The sequence below is a fragment of the Adiantum capillus-veneris genome, chromosome 30, assembly GCF_014529385.1.
Source record: "Adiantum capillus-veneris isolate H3 chromosome 30, ASM1452938v2, whole genome shotgun sequence".
In the NCBI taxonomy this organism is placed as follows: domain Eukaryota; kingdom Viridiplantae; phylum Streptophyta; class Polypodiopsida; order Polypodiales; family Pteridaceae; genus Adiantum; species Adiantum capillus-veneris.
The window spans coordinates 33,114,499-33,133,377 of record NC_140960.1 but is presented as its reverse complement, the minus strand read 5'-3'; the positions used below and the strand labels follow the sequence as shown (position 1 = coordinate 33,133,377).

At 49.7% G+C, this 18,879-nt stretch overlaps 1 protein-coding gene across 2 annotated transcripts in view; it reads right to left on the bottom strand.

Moving 5' to 3' along the window:
• The window catches only part of LOC147417768 (Methylthiotransferase), a 60,197-nt gene that overhangs the window by 6,168 nt on the left and 35,150 nt on the right, over positions 1–18,879 (bottom strand). The window contains exon 2 of one of the 2 annotated variants that reach the window (XM_086507137.1): positions 13,827–14,920. In XM_086507137.1, the coding sequence (XP_086363263.1) occupies positions 13,827–14,920 (1,094 nt within the window). The remainder of the gene's footprint in view (positions 1–13,826; positions 14,921–18,879) is intronic. The other variant, XM_086507138.1, reaches the window with a different exon arrangement.

Genomic DNA, 18,879 nt, shown 5'->3' with positions numbered 1-18,879 from the left:
TCTAAAAGACTCAAGACTAAAGTCTAATCTACTATAATACAAAAAAACCAAAGGTGACATATACCATAAAGAGACTACAAAGGGGGCGGCAAGCCGCAATACAAAATGGTATGGATAATGAAAGTCCTAAAGTCTCAAGACTCAAGAGCCACTAGCCTGAGAAGCCTCCCGATTAGTAGTAGTTGGCTGCATGTCATGCACATCCTCGGCCAGTACCTAGTGTCGGTGCCTCTATCTTCACCAGCCTGAGGAACCTCTTGCTCCATTTCCCACTGTGTAAAAGGATCTCTCTATTTAGTCGTACTCTTGCAAAGCAGTTTCACATTTGCACTAACAAAGACAAGATCATTTGCCTTCTCTACTCCAAACCGATTTCTCTTCTTGGAAGCAATGTGGCTAAACGTACTCCACAATTGCTCCAAGTATGAGGTACTAACTAACTAGCTGAGAATATGGCCAGTCTCTGAAGCTCAAGGCCATCATAGCCATAGTCCTCCCATCATAGCACTCAACCTATCTTCTTGCGATTAATCTGAGCATCTGAATTGCCAAATGACCCCCGCATCTCTTTGTATTGTCTCAATTGATCCCTGATAGTTCGTCGCCCATCTTTGTCTAGAACCATCTTGTTCAAGATCTCTGTAAATTGATTCATGACTTCTTTATTTGTCTCTTGCCTTGCACCTTGGAACTCTGCATCCACCATGTATGTTGCCCCGTGTAAAGGAGAGGCATATGAAGTCCACCTTGAGCTGCAAAGCACATCGCTCTACATCCCGCTCAAGCCGTGCAAGCTACTCGATCATGCGGTCGATGGCCTCATAAACCTTGTGAGGCCATCGATGATGGATGGTGTGTGTGTGTGTGTGTGTGTGTGTGTGTGTGTGTGTGTGTGTGTGTGAGAGAGAGAGAGAGAGAGAGAGAGAGAGCTTGAGCCTTCTAGACTTGAAAGTTGAGACTCGAGAGCTTCTTGAATCTTCAATGGCAAATGTGGGTCATGTAGGCTTGAGAGCGAGAAATGAAATGTTATATTAACGTCTTCAAAAGGTTAAAATGACATATGAGACCAAGCTGTTACAAAATGGTGAATCTAATAACATGTCTGGGTACAAAAGAACTAGATACTACTACTAGAATCCATCCTCAACTGCACTCTGGATAGAGAGAGAGAGAGAGAGAGAGAGAGGGGGGGGGGGGGGGGGGGGGGGGGGGGGGGGGGGGGGGGGGGGGGGGGGGGGGGGGGGGGGGGGGGGGGGGGGGGGGGGGGGGGGTGGGGGGGGGGGGGGGGGGGGGGGGGGGGGGGGTGGGGGGGGGGGGGGGGGGGGGTGGGGGGGGGGGGGGGGGGGGGTGGGGGGGGGGGGGGGGGGGGGGGGGGGGGGGGGGGGGGGGGGGGGGGGGGGGGGGGGGGGGGGGGGGGGGGGGGGGGGGGTGGGAGGGGGGGGGGGGGGGGGGGGGGGGGGGGGGGGGGGGGGGGGGGGGGGGGGGGGGGGTGGGGGGGGGGGGGGGGGGGGGGGGGGGGGGGGGGGGGGGGGGGGGGGGGGGGGGGGGGGGGGGGGGGGGGGGGGGGGGGGGGGGTGGGGGGGGGGGGGGGGGGGGGGGGGAGTGGGGGGGGGGGGGGCGGGGGGGGGGGGGAGGGGGGGGGGGGGGGGGGGGGGGGGGGGGGGGGGGGGGGGGGGGGGGGGGGGGGGGGGTGGGGGGGGGGGGGGGGGGGGGAGGGGGGGGGGGGGGGGGGGGGGGGGGGGGGGGGGGGAGGGGGGGGGGGGGGGGGGGGGGGGGGGGTGGGGGGGAGGGGGGGGGGGGGGGGGGGGGGGGGGGGGGGGAGGGGGAGGGGGGGAGAGAGAGAGAGAGAAAGATTTTTTAATGTCCATAAAAGGCCGAAATCGGCCTATGAGACAAATCAAAGTACATCAGGTGGGTGTCCTTTGTGTATCCGTAAAGGATAAAAGGTACAAAAGTAAAAGTGACTATCCTGTATAATGATTGGAAGAGGAGGGAGGTGGTACAAAGGGTGGGGGTGGAGCTCCAAAACTGAGGAAAAGATGGAATCCTATATGCTGGGGTAGATACAATCATGAGAAGAAATGTTATCCTATCTCTAGCTCCATCCAATACCATAATCAGGGTGTAATACATAATGCATGGGTGGGGAGGGTGTGAACAATCCGCATAAGATGGCGGCTGGATCTGCAAAAGCCCTAATGCATCTCTCCTCCAGAGATCTATAGTAGTGCTCCTGGATCTCCCTCTAGTGTAGGCGAGGTGCCCTACGTCCATGGGTACATGAGCGTCTGCGAGATCGGACCACCTCAGCCTGCTGTAGAGTCACTCCTCTCTAGGTGGTCAGAGGAGGTGGTGCTACTATGGTCCTCTGAAAAAAGTCTATGAGCTGTGTTTGGCGCTCGTCTCTCACAGTTGATGCTGCCTGGAGAAGGGAGTCCCGATGCTGTTGTGCCTCTAGGAGGAAGCGGCCGAACTGTCGCTGGTCTCTGGACTCAAAAATCTGATGTAGAGTGGGCTGATCTGCAAACAAGGTCGAATATCTGCCTCTGATCTCCTCATATGCTCCACATTTGCATACGTAATGCTCCTCGCTCTCAATCTCTGTTGTGCAAAGTCTGCATATCCTCTCTGCTCTGGGGACGTGTGCAACTCTCCATGCCTCAATCTCTAGCTACTGTGATGACATATACCTAGATGAATCCAGGATAAGCCCAGATTCACCCATAAAGGAAAGTGCAAGGTATAGACCCATGGTAGTCACCCACAAGACAATATAACCATCAGCTCCATCATGCATAGTATTGACTAAATACCACGACATCCCCACTAACGTCGTCAATGCCCAATAGTGGGTGTAGAACTAGGTACTAACATATGCTCCCAAACACAGCACCACACACACAAGCATACATCAACACAAAGTTCAACGTACTGAGTTGAGATGATGACACTCTGAACTGTCTGATGGCGACCCGTGCTCTATGTGGCATGTAGATATCCATGTATCTCGGTCTCTGGATGAACCCATCTGGTAGGATGGCCAGGAAGTGGTCTCTGTAGTACTACCTCTTCGTGGGAAGCGGCTCTCTGGGTGTGATGCATGTCTCCCTGATGTATAGCTGCCAGAGATCCTGTCTGAGAACTCAATTCCTCTCGTTGTGTGAGAGGCGTATATGAGGGGAGTCAGGATCGTACGGAAGAGGCAGATCTGTGATGTCCAAGCCATGTGATTCAAACCACTCTATGACCTGTGAGTACCATGCCCTCGTGTCCCCCTCCTGATGCAATTGCATTGATGCCTCAAAAACTCTACGGGTGAGTCTGTCTGGTAGGAGCTCTCGCATGCGCTTGATGAAGCAAACTGTCTGAAAGAGGGCCTCTACTAGCATCGGTGGTGCAGCTAACTCTGCTCTGATGATGTCATGTGGTACTGAGGGTTTGCTGTGGAGCAAATGAGAGATCATGATGATCTGTGGGTGCTCTATCTATGCCCACAGAGAGAGAGAGAGAGAGAGGAGAGAGAGAGAGAGAGAGAGAGCTTGATAAGGCTAGCTTGTGGCATGTACACAATGCATTGTCACTTGTGAAGGTAAGGGGTGAGGGGGGTCGCATATTATAAGGAGTAACTAACTTTTAAAAAAACAACTCCCCAAAAATCTGCCCATTTATGATTGTTGGGCGGAGATTGGGCCATTGAACAGAATCCAACCGTCCTACCAGCCCCCTGTCCGTTCCGGCTCGGCTGTGCCGAGACATCCCCCCCCCCTCGGGAACGCCATTCCGACGTTCTAGCCCCCTGCACCCACATTCCCTGGTAAATCTGCTTTGAACACGATCTGGAGACTACTTTTGCCAACGTTACGAGGTTTTGTTGTCATAAGTTACGAGTGGCAATACTCACCCGTCAATAGGAGACTAAAAGAGAGGGGATGACGTGGCATTGTCGTACGGTTGGGCACTTATAAACGTAGAAGGGATGCCCAAAAGCTTTAATCTTAAAAGCACTTGTATCCAAAAGCATCTGCACCAAAAAGCTGGCACTGACAACTAGCAAAAGTTGCCAGCACAATTTGCAGAAATTTGTACAGCAAACGCCACGTCATCATAGTCAACGCAATTTGCGAAAACGTCAATACATCCTACCACACCATCACTTTTCACACAAAATATTGTTTGTTTGTGTGTGTGTGTGTAGACCCTTTTTAAGGATTTGGGCCCCTCGGTTGGTTCCTCTAAGTTGGGGAGGGGTTAGGATTAGAAACCCTAACCCATTTATAACTTTGGGCCACTCGGTAAGACTTCATAAAATGGTAATTCTTCTATTCCTTCTTCTTCTTCTAATCTTTAGGCCTTTCAGCCAGTTCCTCATGACTCAATCAAGTTAGTTTGTGAGACCCGAAGGTCACACAGATGTTTGTAGCATCATGCAAGTTCCACATAGAGAGAATTGATCACGGTGCAAAGGACTCGGGCTTTGACCAAGCGATTGACATGGACCTTTATAGGGGAAGTGAGTCTACCTTTGTAGAAGTGAGTTTGGGGCGGGCCAAACAAACGCATTGATCCAATGTGTCTATGACCTCGACATAGAAACCCTAACCCTAAAACCCGTCACATACCACCATCTAAAATCAAAGCTATCGTCCTCGATTACAGGATACAAGACAATGTCCACACTTCTAACATTCATGCAACTTGAAATCTCACAATTGATCATTCAGTAATGCATTCTTGTGTCATGATGGCCGTGCACAGAAAAGAGAAAAGCTAGCCGCACACACCTCGGGTACGTCTGAACATCTGTCTTATGGCCAGTTTCTTAGCCAATGCTTATAAAAGGTCATTGGATCTTGCTTGGATGTCGATCACATACACAAGATCATAATCTTAGCCAATGCCTGAAAAAAGATCTTGCATGGATGTCGTGCACACACCTAAGATCATAGTCATAATCATTATTTTCATCATAAATTCATATAAATTTCATAGTTCTTTCCTTCAATTCGTGATTCTTAACTTGCCGTCACTCCTTGAGTAGCTGGAATATTGAAGTCCAACAATAACTCTTTGTTCTTGTGCTTCAATTGACTTGTTTATTCTCTTGCGTCAAATCGGGCATGATGCTTGAAACATCACATCCTCCCAAATCCTTAATGTTCAATTGGATCTGCAAATGTCTGAACTTGAAGTCGAAGTAATCCAATCAATGGTGTCAATGATGTCTAAGTTCCATTAGCCATTTGTGCCCCAATCTATGTCTCCTTGGCATATTCCTCATACCTAATCTTGCAACTAACTCTAGGGAGATAAAATTTTGCATGAAACCTGAATCAAAGAGGATAAGGGCATCTTGCTCTTTTACTTTTCCCATAGCTTTGCATGGTTCATTAGATGTGCCAAAGGTAGGAACACCTATCAAATTAGAAATCAATCCAACAGAGGATCGGGGTTTCTTGTTTTCTATGTTTTCATATGGGAGTGATCTTTTGTTATTGGGGTTTTCCAAACAAACCTAGGAAATATGGTCGCGAAGGCCACATTTGTAACACCTTCCTTCTGATAGATTCTGTGCCATCTGTTCAGGAGTCAACCGTCGAGTAGAAGTGTTGAAAACTATACTAGTTCGCGGTTGTGGGATATCTTGGGTAGAGAATCGTGAACTTGAGTCTCTCTTCTGGGAAGAAGTAGTAATGTCGGTAAATACTAGCTCTTGTGATAACCCACTCTTCAAGTTGTCTACAAGGCAAAAAAAGCCACGCTCGCTCGTTGCTGCCCTCGCCCAACTCCCTTGCGCACGCTTTGCACCCCCCCTCTCTCGCCATCGCTCTCCCCCCCAGCCTCCCTCGCGTTGCCCTGCCCTGCCCAAGCTGTTTGCAATCAGCACCAGTGCGCAGCCAGCCCTCAGCGTGTTTGCCCCAGCCCGCCACGTCTCAACCCCCCTCCACCGCGCCTCAGTCTGCCCGCCCCAACCTCGCACTCCCGCTCTTTCTGCATCGCAACCCCCACCCCCTCCCCCTGGTCTTGCTCGGCTGAATTCATCAGCACTTACGACGTGCTCGGCCAGCAGAGGGCCACCTCTCGTCATCGTCATTTCGCCCTTTCTCCACGTCAACAGACACTGATGGAGGCTCATGCTCCACCTCAGAGGGACTCTCAGGAAGTCCCCCTCGCTCGCGACCCCGCAGAGCCCACCATCCGACTTGCTCTTTTGCCGACAGAGCAAGCGAGCCTCGCAGCAGAGGTGGAACGTCTGCAGGTGACTTCCGTTATCTAGAAGATTCTCGGCACCAGACCCAGCAGAGGAGAGGTGCGCGATCTTCTCCAGGCCCGTCTTCTCACCGAGGTGGGCAAGATCTTGGGATGTTCAGTTCCTCGGAGATGGCTACTATCAGATAGAGTTCGAGACCTCCGAGATGGCATCCAAGGTCATCACGATGAGTCCCTTGGCCATCAGAGCAGTTCGAGCCCACTTTTGACAGTGGAGGCATGGTTTCGATCCAGCTACAAATGTTCTGGTAGAGGAGGCAGACCTAACCATCTCCGTCTGCTTTCCCGGTTTGAGGAGGGAGTACCTGCCGTTTTTGTCCAAGGTAGGCTCAGAGATTGGGATTGTCCTGGAGACACCTCGCACGACAGCCTCTGTACCTGCCAAGGTGGCCGGCATCCCCACAATACATGTGTAGTGCGGATAGTGTGTCGTGCTCTCTACAGTGGGTGCTCCTCGGTGCAATGTGCGTGACATCTCACTCAAACAGAATGAAAACAAAGGAAACAATAGATAACAGCTGATCAACATAGAGACACAACAACAGACCAAAACATATGGACTCGACTATCTCAAAGAACCGATACAGACTCTGGCGTGACAGTACACTCAGCTCTAGCCCAGAACTCACGGATACAATGGGGGTGTCGAGGCTCAGATGTGCAGGGATGTGCAAACGTGCTGTGTGTCTAGACTCGCTACTCTAGACGACGACGTTGGACCATATATGAAGAAGATAATCCAATGACCCAACAGTTACTACTCGTATGTACAACCATAAAGAGCCACCAACGGCTCATAAATGTCAGCCATCTAAGTCCATCTCCAAACTAAGCGATGGTGGTGACTTGGCCACGATGTCCACTTGACCACCAACCGTATCCCTGCTGCCACGTGTCACTGCCCAGCCCAGAGAGTCCGTCCAGTGTGAACCAGACCAGGCCAATTATACTGACCAACTGTACTAACTATGTCCTGTGAAAGAGACGTAGCCTGCTACAACGTGTTCTAGTTCGGGACACCCACACTCTCCCGAAGGTCATCCTACTACCTAGGGTGAGTGGGGGTTGGTTCCGTCAGAGCGCGGGCCTCTCGAATCAGTGTTTCATTTGCAGACAGATGGGCCATTTGGCAAAGGCCTGTCCTCGCAGGAGACCTCGACCCACAGCACAGGCGCAGCCTCCCAAGGCTGAGCATGCCCAACAGCCAGACAAACAGGACGCACAGGCTGGTACCTCGATTGAGACCAAGGATCGGACAACTGACGGTTGGCAGCAGGTGTCTCGCCACCGCCAACAGGGGAGGGCTCGCCCCACTGCTCCCCCTCGTGGCCGACCTGCAACTCAGCAGCACTGGGTTCCGACTGGGAACCGTTTTGACCCCCTTCAGCAGGACCCGCCTTAGGAGGCCCCGTCCACTTCAGTTTCTCCACCTCCACCTCCTCCTCCCTCAGACACTGCTGCTCCGCCTCCCCCGCCGCCTCCTCCTCCTCCCCCACCTCCACCTCCACCTCCGCCTACCGTCCCCCCTTTCTCCTCGGTGGGGCCCACAACCTCATCTCCCGGCCCCTCCTCCACTCCTCCTCAGATGCAGGGGACTGGACACGCGTCTACCGCGAGGCAATCTCTTGGTAGTGCTTTCGCCGCGAGCCGTGTGGCTCGAGAGGGACTTCCCTACCTGAGACCGCCTTTTTTGGTGCAGATGTCTCCTTTTGTAGCAGTCCCTAGAGGTTTAACTTGTTTTGACATTCGCAGACGCTGAGACTTCTTCAACTACAGCTTCACACAGTTCCTCGGTGACTCTTCTCCTGACGTGGAGGAGGCTTGCTTTCGAGTCCACGTCCTCTTTCTAGCAGCTAGAGGCATTGAGGCTTGGACACAGCGGTGGGTTTCTCCTTTTCGCTGTGCGGCAGGGATTCCACAGAGTGGACCCAACACACTCTCCTTGACTCTCTCTAGATTAAGGCTACTGAATTCTCACACCACACAGGGGACTTAGGAGTGACAAATTTGGTACAGACACTTTGGCCTCTTGCCAAGCTCAACGTTACACCTCCGGATGCAGCGGGTTGCAAGCACATTGTGGTGCATTTGTTTGCTAACACTCAGAGCCCTCCTTGTTATGTATTTGTACATGAGGATTCTTGGACAGAGGATGTAGCCCTTCGGGCTGCACGCTTGGCTTGGGCCTGGGCGGGACAGTCACTCCTTTCGCGCTTGTCTAGAGGTCGTTCAGATGCGGATTACTCCCCATCCAAACCATCCTCAAAGATAGCGAGGTTGGCTACTATGGCAGCATCTGTTTTCTCTCACTAACTCCATGAGGATCATCTCATGGAATGTGCAGGGATTAGGAGGGCCCCAGTTTTAGCGTCGGAGGGGTCGGCTACGTCAAGAGCTTCAGAGATGCCTTGTGGGTGGTGAGATTGACATTCTTATGCTACAGGAGCATCATCTTTGTGAGAGCCGCATTAGACGGTGTGGTCAGATTTTGTGTGGTCGCTATGAGACGTTTTGGTCAGTTGCATTTGGACCTGGAGGCATCCAGGGAGGGGTATGTATGACTATTGTGGATTCTTTGCAGCAGGCCATTGTGGGCAAAGGGATTATTGTGCCAGGCAGGGCTCCGTGGATCACTATGCAGGTTCAGGGTTGCCTCGTGGGCTTCCTGAACATCTATGCGCCCAATGTGGTGAGTGCACGTGCAGAGTTTTGGTCTCATATTGTTCAGTCTCAACATGTTGGAGGACCCCTCTGACAAGATTGGAGGTAGCCATACTACTGTGCATGGAGTTGAGTTGGCAGCTTGGGAGAGGTTTTGTATGACTCTACGGGTTTCAGATGTGTGGCAGCATTCTAGCTTAGTGAGGCCCCACGACAACCTGGCCTTCTCTCGTTCAGACCGCAGAGTGGGAGGAGTGAATCTATCTCGGATTAGATCGCTTCTACACTAGTGACCACTTCTGTGACTTGGGTGGGACAGTTTGCATTCTGGCTGGGACTTCCTTTTCGGACCATGCACCAGTGATCCTCACAGTGACAGATAGACAGAGGAGGGGGAGCACGATGCTACACATCCCTAAGAGGGTCTTGTTGGACTCTGCGCTCAGGGAGCGAGTGGTGGCTTTTTGGACAGAGGGCTTAGACATGCAAGACTCTCCTGTTGACAGAGTGGCCTCTGGACTTGCTCAGCTTAGTCGGCTCTTTCTTCAGGAGTCTTCGGCCCGCCTGGTTGCAATGAGAGAGGAGGAGTAGCGTCTCTGACGGGGCGTTGCTGCCTTGCAGAGGATGCAAGAGCAGCATCCAAACAGTCCTTGGTTGGAGGAGCAGTTGCAGCAGGCTCGTCAGGAGCTTGCCAGCACAGAGGAGAGGCGCCATGAGTTTGCTTTCCATCGACGGGCATCTCAATGGACCCAAGTTGGGTGACAGAGTGACAGGGGCTTTCTTTGAGGTAGTGGGACCCCGACATACGCATGCCAAGGTCAGACAGTTGAGGAGGCCCGACGGGTCAGTTGCTTTAGAGCCCGAGGACATGCGAGCAGTTGCTACTAACTTTTACCGTGACCTGCTATTAGCAGAGCCTCAGTCAGAGCGTCAAGATGCATGCAGAGAGCAAGTTTGGGCACATATGCCTTGTCTTGTGACTGAGGAGATGCGCCAGAGGCTTGAGCTGCCTCTTCAACTAGAGGAGCTTCACGTGGCCCTCAGAGCACTTCCCCGTGGTGCTATCCAGGAGAGGATGTTTTGACTCCCAATTTTTTCTTAGAGTATTGGGACTTGCTTGGCTCAGATCTCTGCAGCGCTTTTCAGTACATCCTACACATAGGAAAAATGCTGACAGCATGAGTGAGGGTCTGATTTACCTCATTCCCAAGGAGGGTGGCTCCTTGGATTCGACAGTGGCGGCCCATCACCATCCTCAACTGAGCCTATAAAATTATTCCCAAGGCTCTGAGTTTGAGGATTCAGCCACTTCTAGAGAGCATTATACATGGGACACAAACTGGTTTTGTCAAGGAGCGTAGTATCCTTGACAACATCTTTACGTTCTGGGAGGCTTCTGCCCTAGCTCGCCTCCGTGGTGAGCATCTGGTGATACTTCTTCTCAATTTTGAGAAGGCCTATGATAGAGTTCATTGGGACTTTTTGGAGGGCACTCTACGCAGGATGGGCTTCTCAGATGCTTGGATCAGAGGTGTGCCGGCTCTTTACAGACGGGCACACGGTCAGGTACTTTTGGCAGGCCCTTGGAGACCTTCAACAGATGGATTTTCATAGAGATGCGCAGAGTTGGCCTGAGCAGGAGACTGGAGGACCGTTTTGCTGTGAGTCTGCTCCGCTCCTCAGAGCATTTGAGGAGAGGCCTGGAGCAGCACCAACCTACTTGCCCGAAGGAGCATTTGCGACAGCCCCATGGTTAGCACTCAGAGAGGCCACTTGGTTGGTAGTAGGCCTCATGTTTCTTGGGGTCCCATGGCAAAGGGTCCAGCACGCACCTTAGATGATTGGTGACAATTCTCAAGCTTGTCAAAGGAGCTTCAGAGCATCCAGTTTACAAGGCATGAGAGGGGTGCAAAGCATGTGCCAGGACATCACAGAGGCAATACCAACTGAGTGGCTCACACCTCTCGAGTCAGCAACGCCCAGATGGATGGGGGCCTTCACGCGATTGGAGGTCCTCATCGTAGTTCGGGCTTGTTCAGAGACTGTACCTTCCCTGTTTTTTGAGCTACAAGGTGAGGGTCGATTACACTGAGTGTCAGCACAGGTTGCGAAGTGCTGTTTTCAGAGGATCCAAGTTGTGGGCATCTGTCGGAGGACTTGTGTCATAGATCCTGACCCAGCAGCTCTTGAGACTGGCCACTGGAGGCTGTGGGCTTGGGAGAGTTGTCCACTTGCACGAGTGCAATGGGATCCTGGAGAGTGGTTTTGAGGGGACCCTTTCGCCTCAGCCGACCATCCAAGTGTCCCTTTCTTTCAGTACACTGTTCAACTGGGACGTCACATACTAGCAGCACGAAGAGAGGCTCGTCCTGCTGCAACACCTCATTGGCAGGAGGAGGGTCTCACAGCTGAGTTCTTGTCAACTTTTTGGGCGAGGTTGTGGGAAACCAGAGAGCCGCGGCGAGTCACTTTGTTCCAGTGGCTGGTTGCACATAGGGCTACAACAGTGGGGAGCTTGCTTGTACATAGTGGTCTCTCGGCAGCATGTGGCCACCTGTGGAGAGTCAACATCACTGTCTTTGGGACTGTCCTATGGCACAGCAGGTTTGGCTTCGGGTTCTTCAGCTGATGCCAGTTTTTTTCACAGCACGACAGTACACTTGGGGACAGCTGCTTGTCCACTCTCACGGGCCCAGCACTACAGTTTGAGCTATCCTTCACCAACAAGATGATAGTGATCCAGGGGGGTCGACCTACACTCCAGCCTGCTACAGAGCTTACTCCACAGGAGTGGTGCAGTGAGAGAGAGGAGTGTTGGGAGCTCATTTGCGGCCTGACACTCTGGTTCATCTGGTGGGCCCGCTGCTTCCGCATCTTCGAGACTCGCCCTATACCACCAGCAGAGACAGTTCGAGATCTTTGGCTAGAGCTGATCCATACTCTCAGGGGACAGTTCGAGAGACTCTAGGCCAGCTCCAACCGCATGCGGGAGCGTAGAGAGGCTTTCCTTCGACTCTAGCGCCCTGGGCCTTTCTTTACCATGGTCCAGGGTGGGCTCAGATGGCACTACCGTCCACCTATGTGGCTTTTCCCTCCTCCCATCTCCTGATTTAGCCTCATTGTACATATGCTGTTTTTTCATTGGGAGAGTCTCCCTTTATTATTGCTGTAGACCTCTCTAGTAGAGGTGTTTGTAGCCCTATGGGCAGTTTCATTAACTAATAGAAGGATCTTTTTCTATAAAAAAAAGTTGTCTACAGGGCAGCTTGAAGACTATCTAAAGCCTTTTTAGTTGGCAAGCCTCATTTCAATTGTGATTATCTCCTCAATGGAGAGAGGCTATTCCAGATCTCAGTTTGAGACATCAAATCAGGAAGATGAGTTGCTTGAACAAAGCCCTTTGGATTGGAGCAGATGTTATATCTACATATAGAGACAGGGCATCGATCTATTTCGTCTAGAAGAGGATCTTGCAGTTACAATCAGCCTGGCCTCCTTCCACCAAGATTGGGGGAACTCTTGGTGTGCTTTTGCTGAGGAAAAGGTCGTGTCTGATGAAGGTGAGACCCCCACCATCAGAGATCGCCCCTCTCTTATGAAGGACCCTAGTGGCTTTATCTCTGTCCTACCTATCCATGGAGGACAGATTTAGCAGCGGGTGTTCTTTTTTGGGCTTCCTGGTCATTGCTTTGCTTGCTGGAGATCAGGTCATAGGGCAGCTACAGTAGGAATCTGCATGCGCGGAGAGTAGTAGAAGAGACAGGAGGCTCCACAGGATAGGTACTTGGGAAGGATCAAAACAGATTCAGAAAGGGCTAGAAGAAGAGAGGCAAAGAAAGACAGTGCTACCCATTGAGGCAGTCTGAGGTGCATTGGCCTACTGTGGTATATAGGCACAGGGATACAACAGATGGAATTCCACCTTCTAAGACCTGACGGCACGCACCCTTTTTCTACACCCTTAAATAGCTTTAATAGAGATGAGATTTCACTTGCCATGTTGATGACACCATAAAAATAAAGAAATCCGTGTCTCGTATGTCAATCTTTCAATTTTCTGCCAAAAAATCAAAGCGCAGCAAAAATGTTTTTGGCTCCTTCCTTTTTGACAGACGGTTCTACGGTATCCACCGCTGCAGACATGCGATGCCAAATCCTGTTACTGGGATAATTCCAAAGTCCGTTTTGCTTGCTGCCAACACACCTTGACTCTCAAACCTCTACTTATACCATGAGTGACCTCTAACTTGCTAACTAAGTCTCAGTTTGCATTGCTAGTTACTGTTCTCCCTGTACTTGCATCCTTGTTGCCATCATGGAAGGAAGCTTGATAGTAAACGACACCACTGAGGGCTCTTCTTCCTCTCGGATAATTCAAGGCAAATCTCTGATACACACGAACTCCTTTTTGAAGTAATTTGTTTGCACATTTTGGTTTGTAATGCTTGGCCTTTGTACCATGCTTTTAGCACTTCAAAGGAAATACCTTCGTTTCACTTTTTTTTGGTTCCGTGGAGCTTAAGGAACTTGAGTTCCTCCTTTTGTTTGTTGAAAGGACAAAAAGGGTAGTTTTTTAAAACCAGAATTAACGCTTCTGTTTACAAGCTGTCAAAGGACGCTTGTGCTCAAAATAATTGAAGTTCTTAGAAGAGAAGTTTTGACATCGTAGGAAGAATCCCAAGTGACCTCAAAGATCTATCCGACAAGTCTTGAACTCAAGACCTGTTATTCAAGAGGGAACAGGGAAAACACGCAAACACACAGATTTCATGAACGCTATCTATATGTGATTTTATATCCCAATAATGTTGTGTTCTATGACTAGAGTTTATGGCTTAAACTTACTGAAATGATTTACGAATTGAAAAAGAACCCAGCAAGATACACAGGATGCTTACCAGTAATAAAATCGCTACTCAAGCTTGAACTGGGAAGGATAGATCGAATCCGCTCTACAAGTGACAAGTATGCTTCACGAGTGTACCCTCGGCGCATCCGTTCTAAGATTCGGGTGCTCCCACTCTGGGCTGGTAAATGAACATGTTTACATACATTTGGGCGCTCTCTCATGAGATGCAATAACTCGTCAGGAAAATCTTTTGGATGAGGTGAAGTAAATCGAAACCTCATCTCAGGAAAGTCACTTGATAGCTGATCCAACAGGTCAGAAAATCGCAAACCGTCTTCTTTGGTTCGGCAGATGCTTGAAAAACCTGTACTATGACGCCACTGAGTCTCTCTTTCAATAGGCACCTTGCTATTCTCAAGAGCAGTGCTTGATATATCATTGTAACTATTCACATTCTGACCTAAAAGCATGACCTCCTTTACCCCTTGATCCCAAACATGGCCCACTTCACTAAGAATTGAGCTCGCTGGTCTTGACCTTTCTCTTCCCCTGGTGAATGGCACTATACAATACGAGCACATATTATTGCAACCACGCATGATTGACACGAATGCAGATACTGAGTCTTTAGAAATCCGTACTGGAGTGACATCAGCATAAGTCTCTTCCAGTGAAAGCAACGTGTTAACAGCTGTTTGACCTTGACCAACAGTAGCTAACAAACGCGGTAAATCCCGGTATGCGTCTGGACCACAAACAACATCAACCATCTTGTTAGCCTCCACCAGCTTTTCCTTTAGCCGCTCCGCCATGCATCCCAAGACTGCCACCTTTGGAGCTGCTTCAGGTTTTCCACTTTGAAATGCGGCCTTCGTTTTCCACCTGCTCTTCAGGTGTTTGAAATAATTTAGCCGCTGCCAGACCTTACTTTCCGCATTCTCTCGTATTGCACAAGTGTTTATCAAAATCACATCAGCTTCATCTGCTTTTTCGACAATCTCAGTATACCCTGCATTCTTCATAATGGACAACACAATCTCCAAATCATTGACATTCATCTGGCATCCATAGGTCTCCACATAGAGTTTTCCTTGCTCCACAAAGCCTATAAGAGCCCCATCAAGATAAGGTATCTGCATAGCACTGAGATAAAAACTTCTCTCTCTCTCTCTCTCTCTCTCTCTCTCTCTCTCTCTCTCTCTCTCTCTCTCTCTCTCTCTCAAGTGTGGTAGATTGGTTATGCCATTTCCCTCATGAATAACAGGTCTTGAGTTCAACTCTCCTCGTCGGCTAGATCTTTAAGGTGTCTTGGGATAGTTTCCTACGACGTTAAAACTCTCTTCTTCTCGGGGGGGGGGGGGGGGGGCGCTAATAAAAAGAGGAAAATGGTATATCCTTTCTATCACCCAAGTGTGGTAGATTGGTTATGCCATTTCCCCCTTTAATAAGAGGTCTTGAGTTCAACTCTCCTCGTCGGCTAGATCTTTAAGGTCTCTGGGGATAGTTTCCTACAACGTTCAAACTCTCTTCTTCTCAGGGGTGTGTGTGTGTGTGTGTGTGTGTGCGTGCGCGCACGCTAATAAAAAGAGGAAAATGGTATAACCTTTCTATCACCCAAATGTGGTAGATTGGTTATACCATTTCCCTCTTGAATAAGAGGTCTTGAGTTCAACTCTCCTCGCCGGCTAGATCTTTAAGGTCTCTTGGGATAGTTTCCTACAACATTAAAACACTCTTCTTCTTCTTCTTCTTCTTCTCTCTCTCTCTCTCTCTCTCTCTCTCTCTCTCTCTCTCTCTCTCTCTCTCTCTCTCATGTTGCGCGAACGGAAGACATGAGCTTCCTGCCCAAACCAAAAGTAGCTCTGCGCGAACTGAAGGCAGCTCTCTGCCGTTGATGACATAGCGGGCTGCTCCTCCCCTCCCTCTGCACGAAGTGAAGACATCTCTGCGCACGACCTGAAGGCAGCTCTCTACCCGACCTGCTGCTGCACAAGGATTGCTATCGCCATCAGCAAAACAACATTCCTATTTCCTTCAGACGATGGCAAAGTTTGTAGCGCTGCAATGTCAACCCCTCCCTGCGTTGATTTAATAGTCACCCGCAAGCCAATTCTCATGTACACAGGCTGGAGTGCCACTGAAAGAGCATCAAAAACTCTCATCGAGGATCCGCCTCTGCAAGTGCTTTGTAGGCTCCTCCTGGGATTTAGAGATGTGCCGCCATTTTGGATCCACAACTGTCTGAACGAGTGGATCTCTAAGCTTGTAGAGCCTCTGCAAAACCAAGTAAATGTACGCAAACCTAGTTTTGGAAGGTCGCACCATATCCAAAGTGCTATGGATGCGGAAAATAGCAAGAGCCTGATCCTTTTTGCGGAAAAACATGGTGACCTTTGTAGCAACTGCAACTATGGGCTGCACCCATGAAAGTTTCCCAATATCCTCCATAAGCAAATCCAAACAATGTGCAGCACATGAAGTCCACACTATGCCGGGAAACTCTTCCTCGACCATCATTCCCATTGCCTTGCAAATAACTGCATTATCTGTCACCACCTGCACAACATTCTCCTTGCCAACCTCCTCTATCGCTGCTTTGATGTGACCATATATAAATTCAGTTGTGATCTTCTCCCTTGTTTTTCCTGCATCCACAACACGCAAGAAATAGGTGCCCAATGTAACAGACTTGGACACTCCAAGTCGAGAATCTACCGCGACAGCACAAATAACCACTTCAAAACAGTTCACAATTCTCAATTGATTCAACACTGGCCCGGCGGAGTTCCGTGCCTAGAGATATTGGCCCCAATGACAAGCGCCCCTTTCGGTATTTCTTTTTGTATTAATCTGTGTTCAAAGTACAAGAGTGCGGGTAGGCGCTCACACTCAGACTCTGCGTCCAGATGCTCCGAGTTGTGAGTGGCCTCCCCACTTATTTAAAGATTACAAGGGGTGCTAAAAGCAGAGCCCCAAAAGCTGAAAATCAAAAGCTTTCAAATAAAGCAAAGGCCCTTTCTCTAAGCAAGTGCCAAAAAGCTGTCCATATTTAGCTTTTAAAAATAAAGCAGAAAAAGCTCTCTCTCTCTTTCTCCCAACATGCGTAGAAAAAGCAAGTCCAACAGCTGCCGCAAATCACGGAGGTCCCTACAGCCTGCCACGTGGCTAGTCTTCCGTTTTCTACGCCGTAAATCACGGAGGTCCGTATGGCAGTGCCACGTCAGCACATTTTCCCGCAATTCCCGGGTGTATGGCAGCCACGTCAGCATGCCAATCTACAGCAACCAGCCCACCAAATACCAAGGGTGTGTGTGTGTGTGCATTGGGTAGCCACGTCACCAGTTTGTGACATACCCCCCTCTTGAAAGCATTGTAATCGCCCTCGATTACGCCTGCAAAACAGATAGAAGCCATAAACTGCCTTAGCAGATACTGACTGTTAGTACCTACGCACTAGGAACACACATCTAGCACATGTACCAATCGACAGTCACATCACACGACATCACATGACATTCAACATTCATTCTGATCTTAGACCATGATTTATCGGCAATGTAGCTAGCAATCACATCTAAATCCCGTCGGGACCTCATAGATGTCCGATGGACTAACCCCTATTGCAACCATGTCTATTCGAGATCATTTAGACCAAAATGCTGCAATCATTTCGTCTATCAGTTCCTGCACTTAAAAAAAAACAAGTCAAGAACAAATCAGTCTCATATTCCAGAATTCCATTTCATAAAGTCATCCAGCAGAATAATGTCAGCTCTCAATATCCCTGAAGCTCAAAGAGACATCAATGACTCTAGTATCCAAAAATCAAGGCATCTGTTGACAAAGGAGCGGAGTAACTCCCTTCTTGTGCAAACCCACTGCACCAGATCTCCGGCCAAGCTGAATTATGGGTTCCATTTGGAGTAGACTATGCTAAACCAAAAGCTTCAAGGTAAAGATTCACATTCCCAGGAATATCTGCTAGGTCTTCCTTCTCCATTCGCTTCGCATCCAATGCGAAGTAGGTCTTGAATTTAACCAAGAACCGTCAGTTTGCTTTACCTCCTTTCTTTCTTTCTGTGCCAATTTCTGTTCTGGAACGAGTATCTGCTCGTTTTCATCCAATTCGAGTTGTTCATTATGAGGCACATCGCCTTCAAAAGGCTTTCAAGAGACTCACATGAAAAACATTGTGAATCCTCCGAGTATTCCGGCAGCTTCAGTCCAAAGGAGAAATCATTTATCTTTTCGGAAAATCTGGAAAGATCTACACTATTTCATGCTAAGCTTTCAAAGAAGCCGCTCCTTTCCTTTTTTTTTTCTTTCTCGGGCATGCCTTCCCATAATGTAAGAGCACCCAATCCTTCTCCTTCAATTTCAAATCGCGACAATGGCAATCTGCTGCCTTTTTCTATCTTTCCTGAAACTTTTGCAAAGCCTTTCGGACAAAGTCCCTCGTGAACTGGTCGGCTTCAAAGAAAAATCTTATCTTTCGCGCTAAGGAAGGGTAGAACCTTCGTAGCAAATTCAAAAATCTCAAACGGCATCTTCCCCATCGAAAAGTCAAACGTGTTTCTGTAGGCATATTCCACCAAAGGTAAAAACCTTTTCCAAGTAGTCTTCTGATCCAACCAAGAAGACTTCAACAAATCCAGTACCACTGAATTAGCAATCTCTGATTGCCCGTCAGTCTGCGGGTGGAACGATGACGAGAACTACAACCGCGTGCCTATGTTCTCCTAAATAGACATCAGAAAACAAACTCATGAACCTGGGGTCCCTGTCGGAGACGATCGTCTCAGGCATGCCATGTAATCTGAAGACCTGGGCAATAAACAATCGTGTCCACGTTGTGTTCTCGGGAGATGAAATCCATTGCAATACTTTCCCAGGGCGGGTGGGTATGGGTAAAAGGCTGTAACAATCCCTGTGCTTTATGCCTGTCAAACTTGACCTTCTGGCATACCAAGCAACTGCGCACGAACTCGTCCACATCCTTCTTGAGTCTTGCCCAAAAGACGTATCTCTCTACCCCTTTCAAGGTGGTAGCAATGCCATGGTGACCCATAAAAGGCGGACAGTGGCATTCGGTCATAATCTTT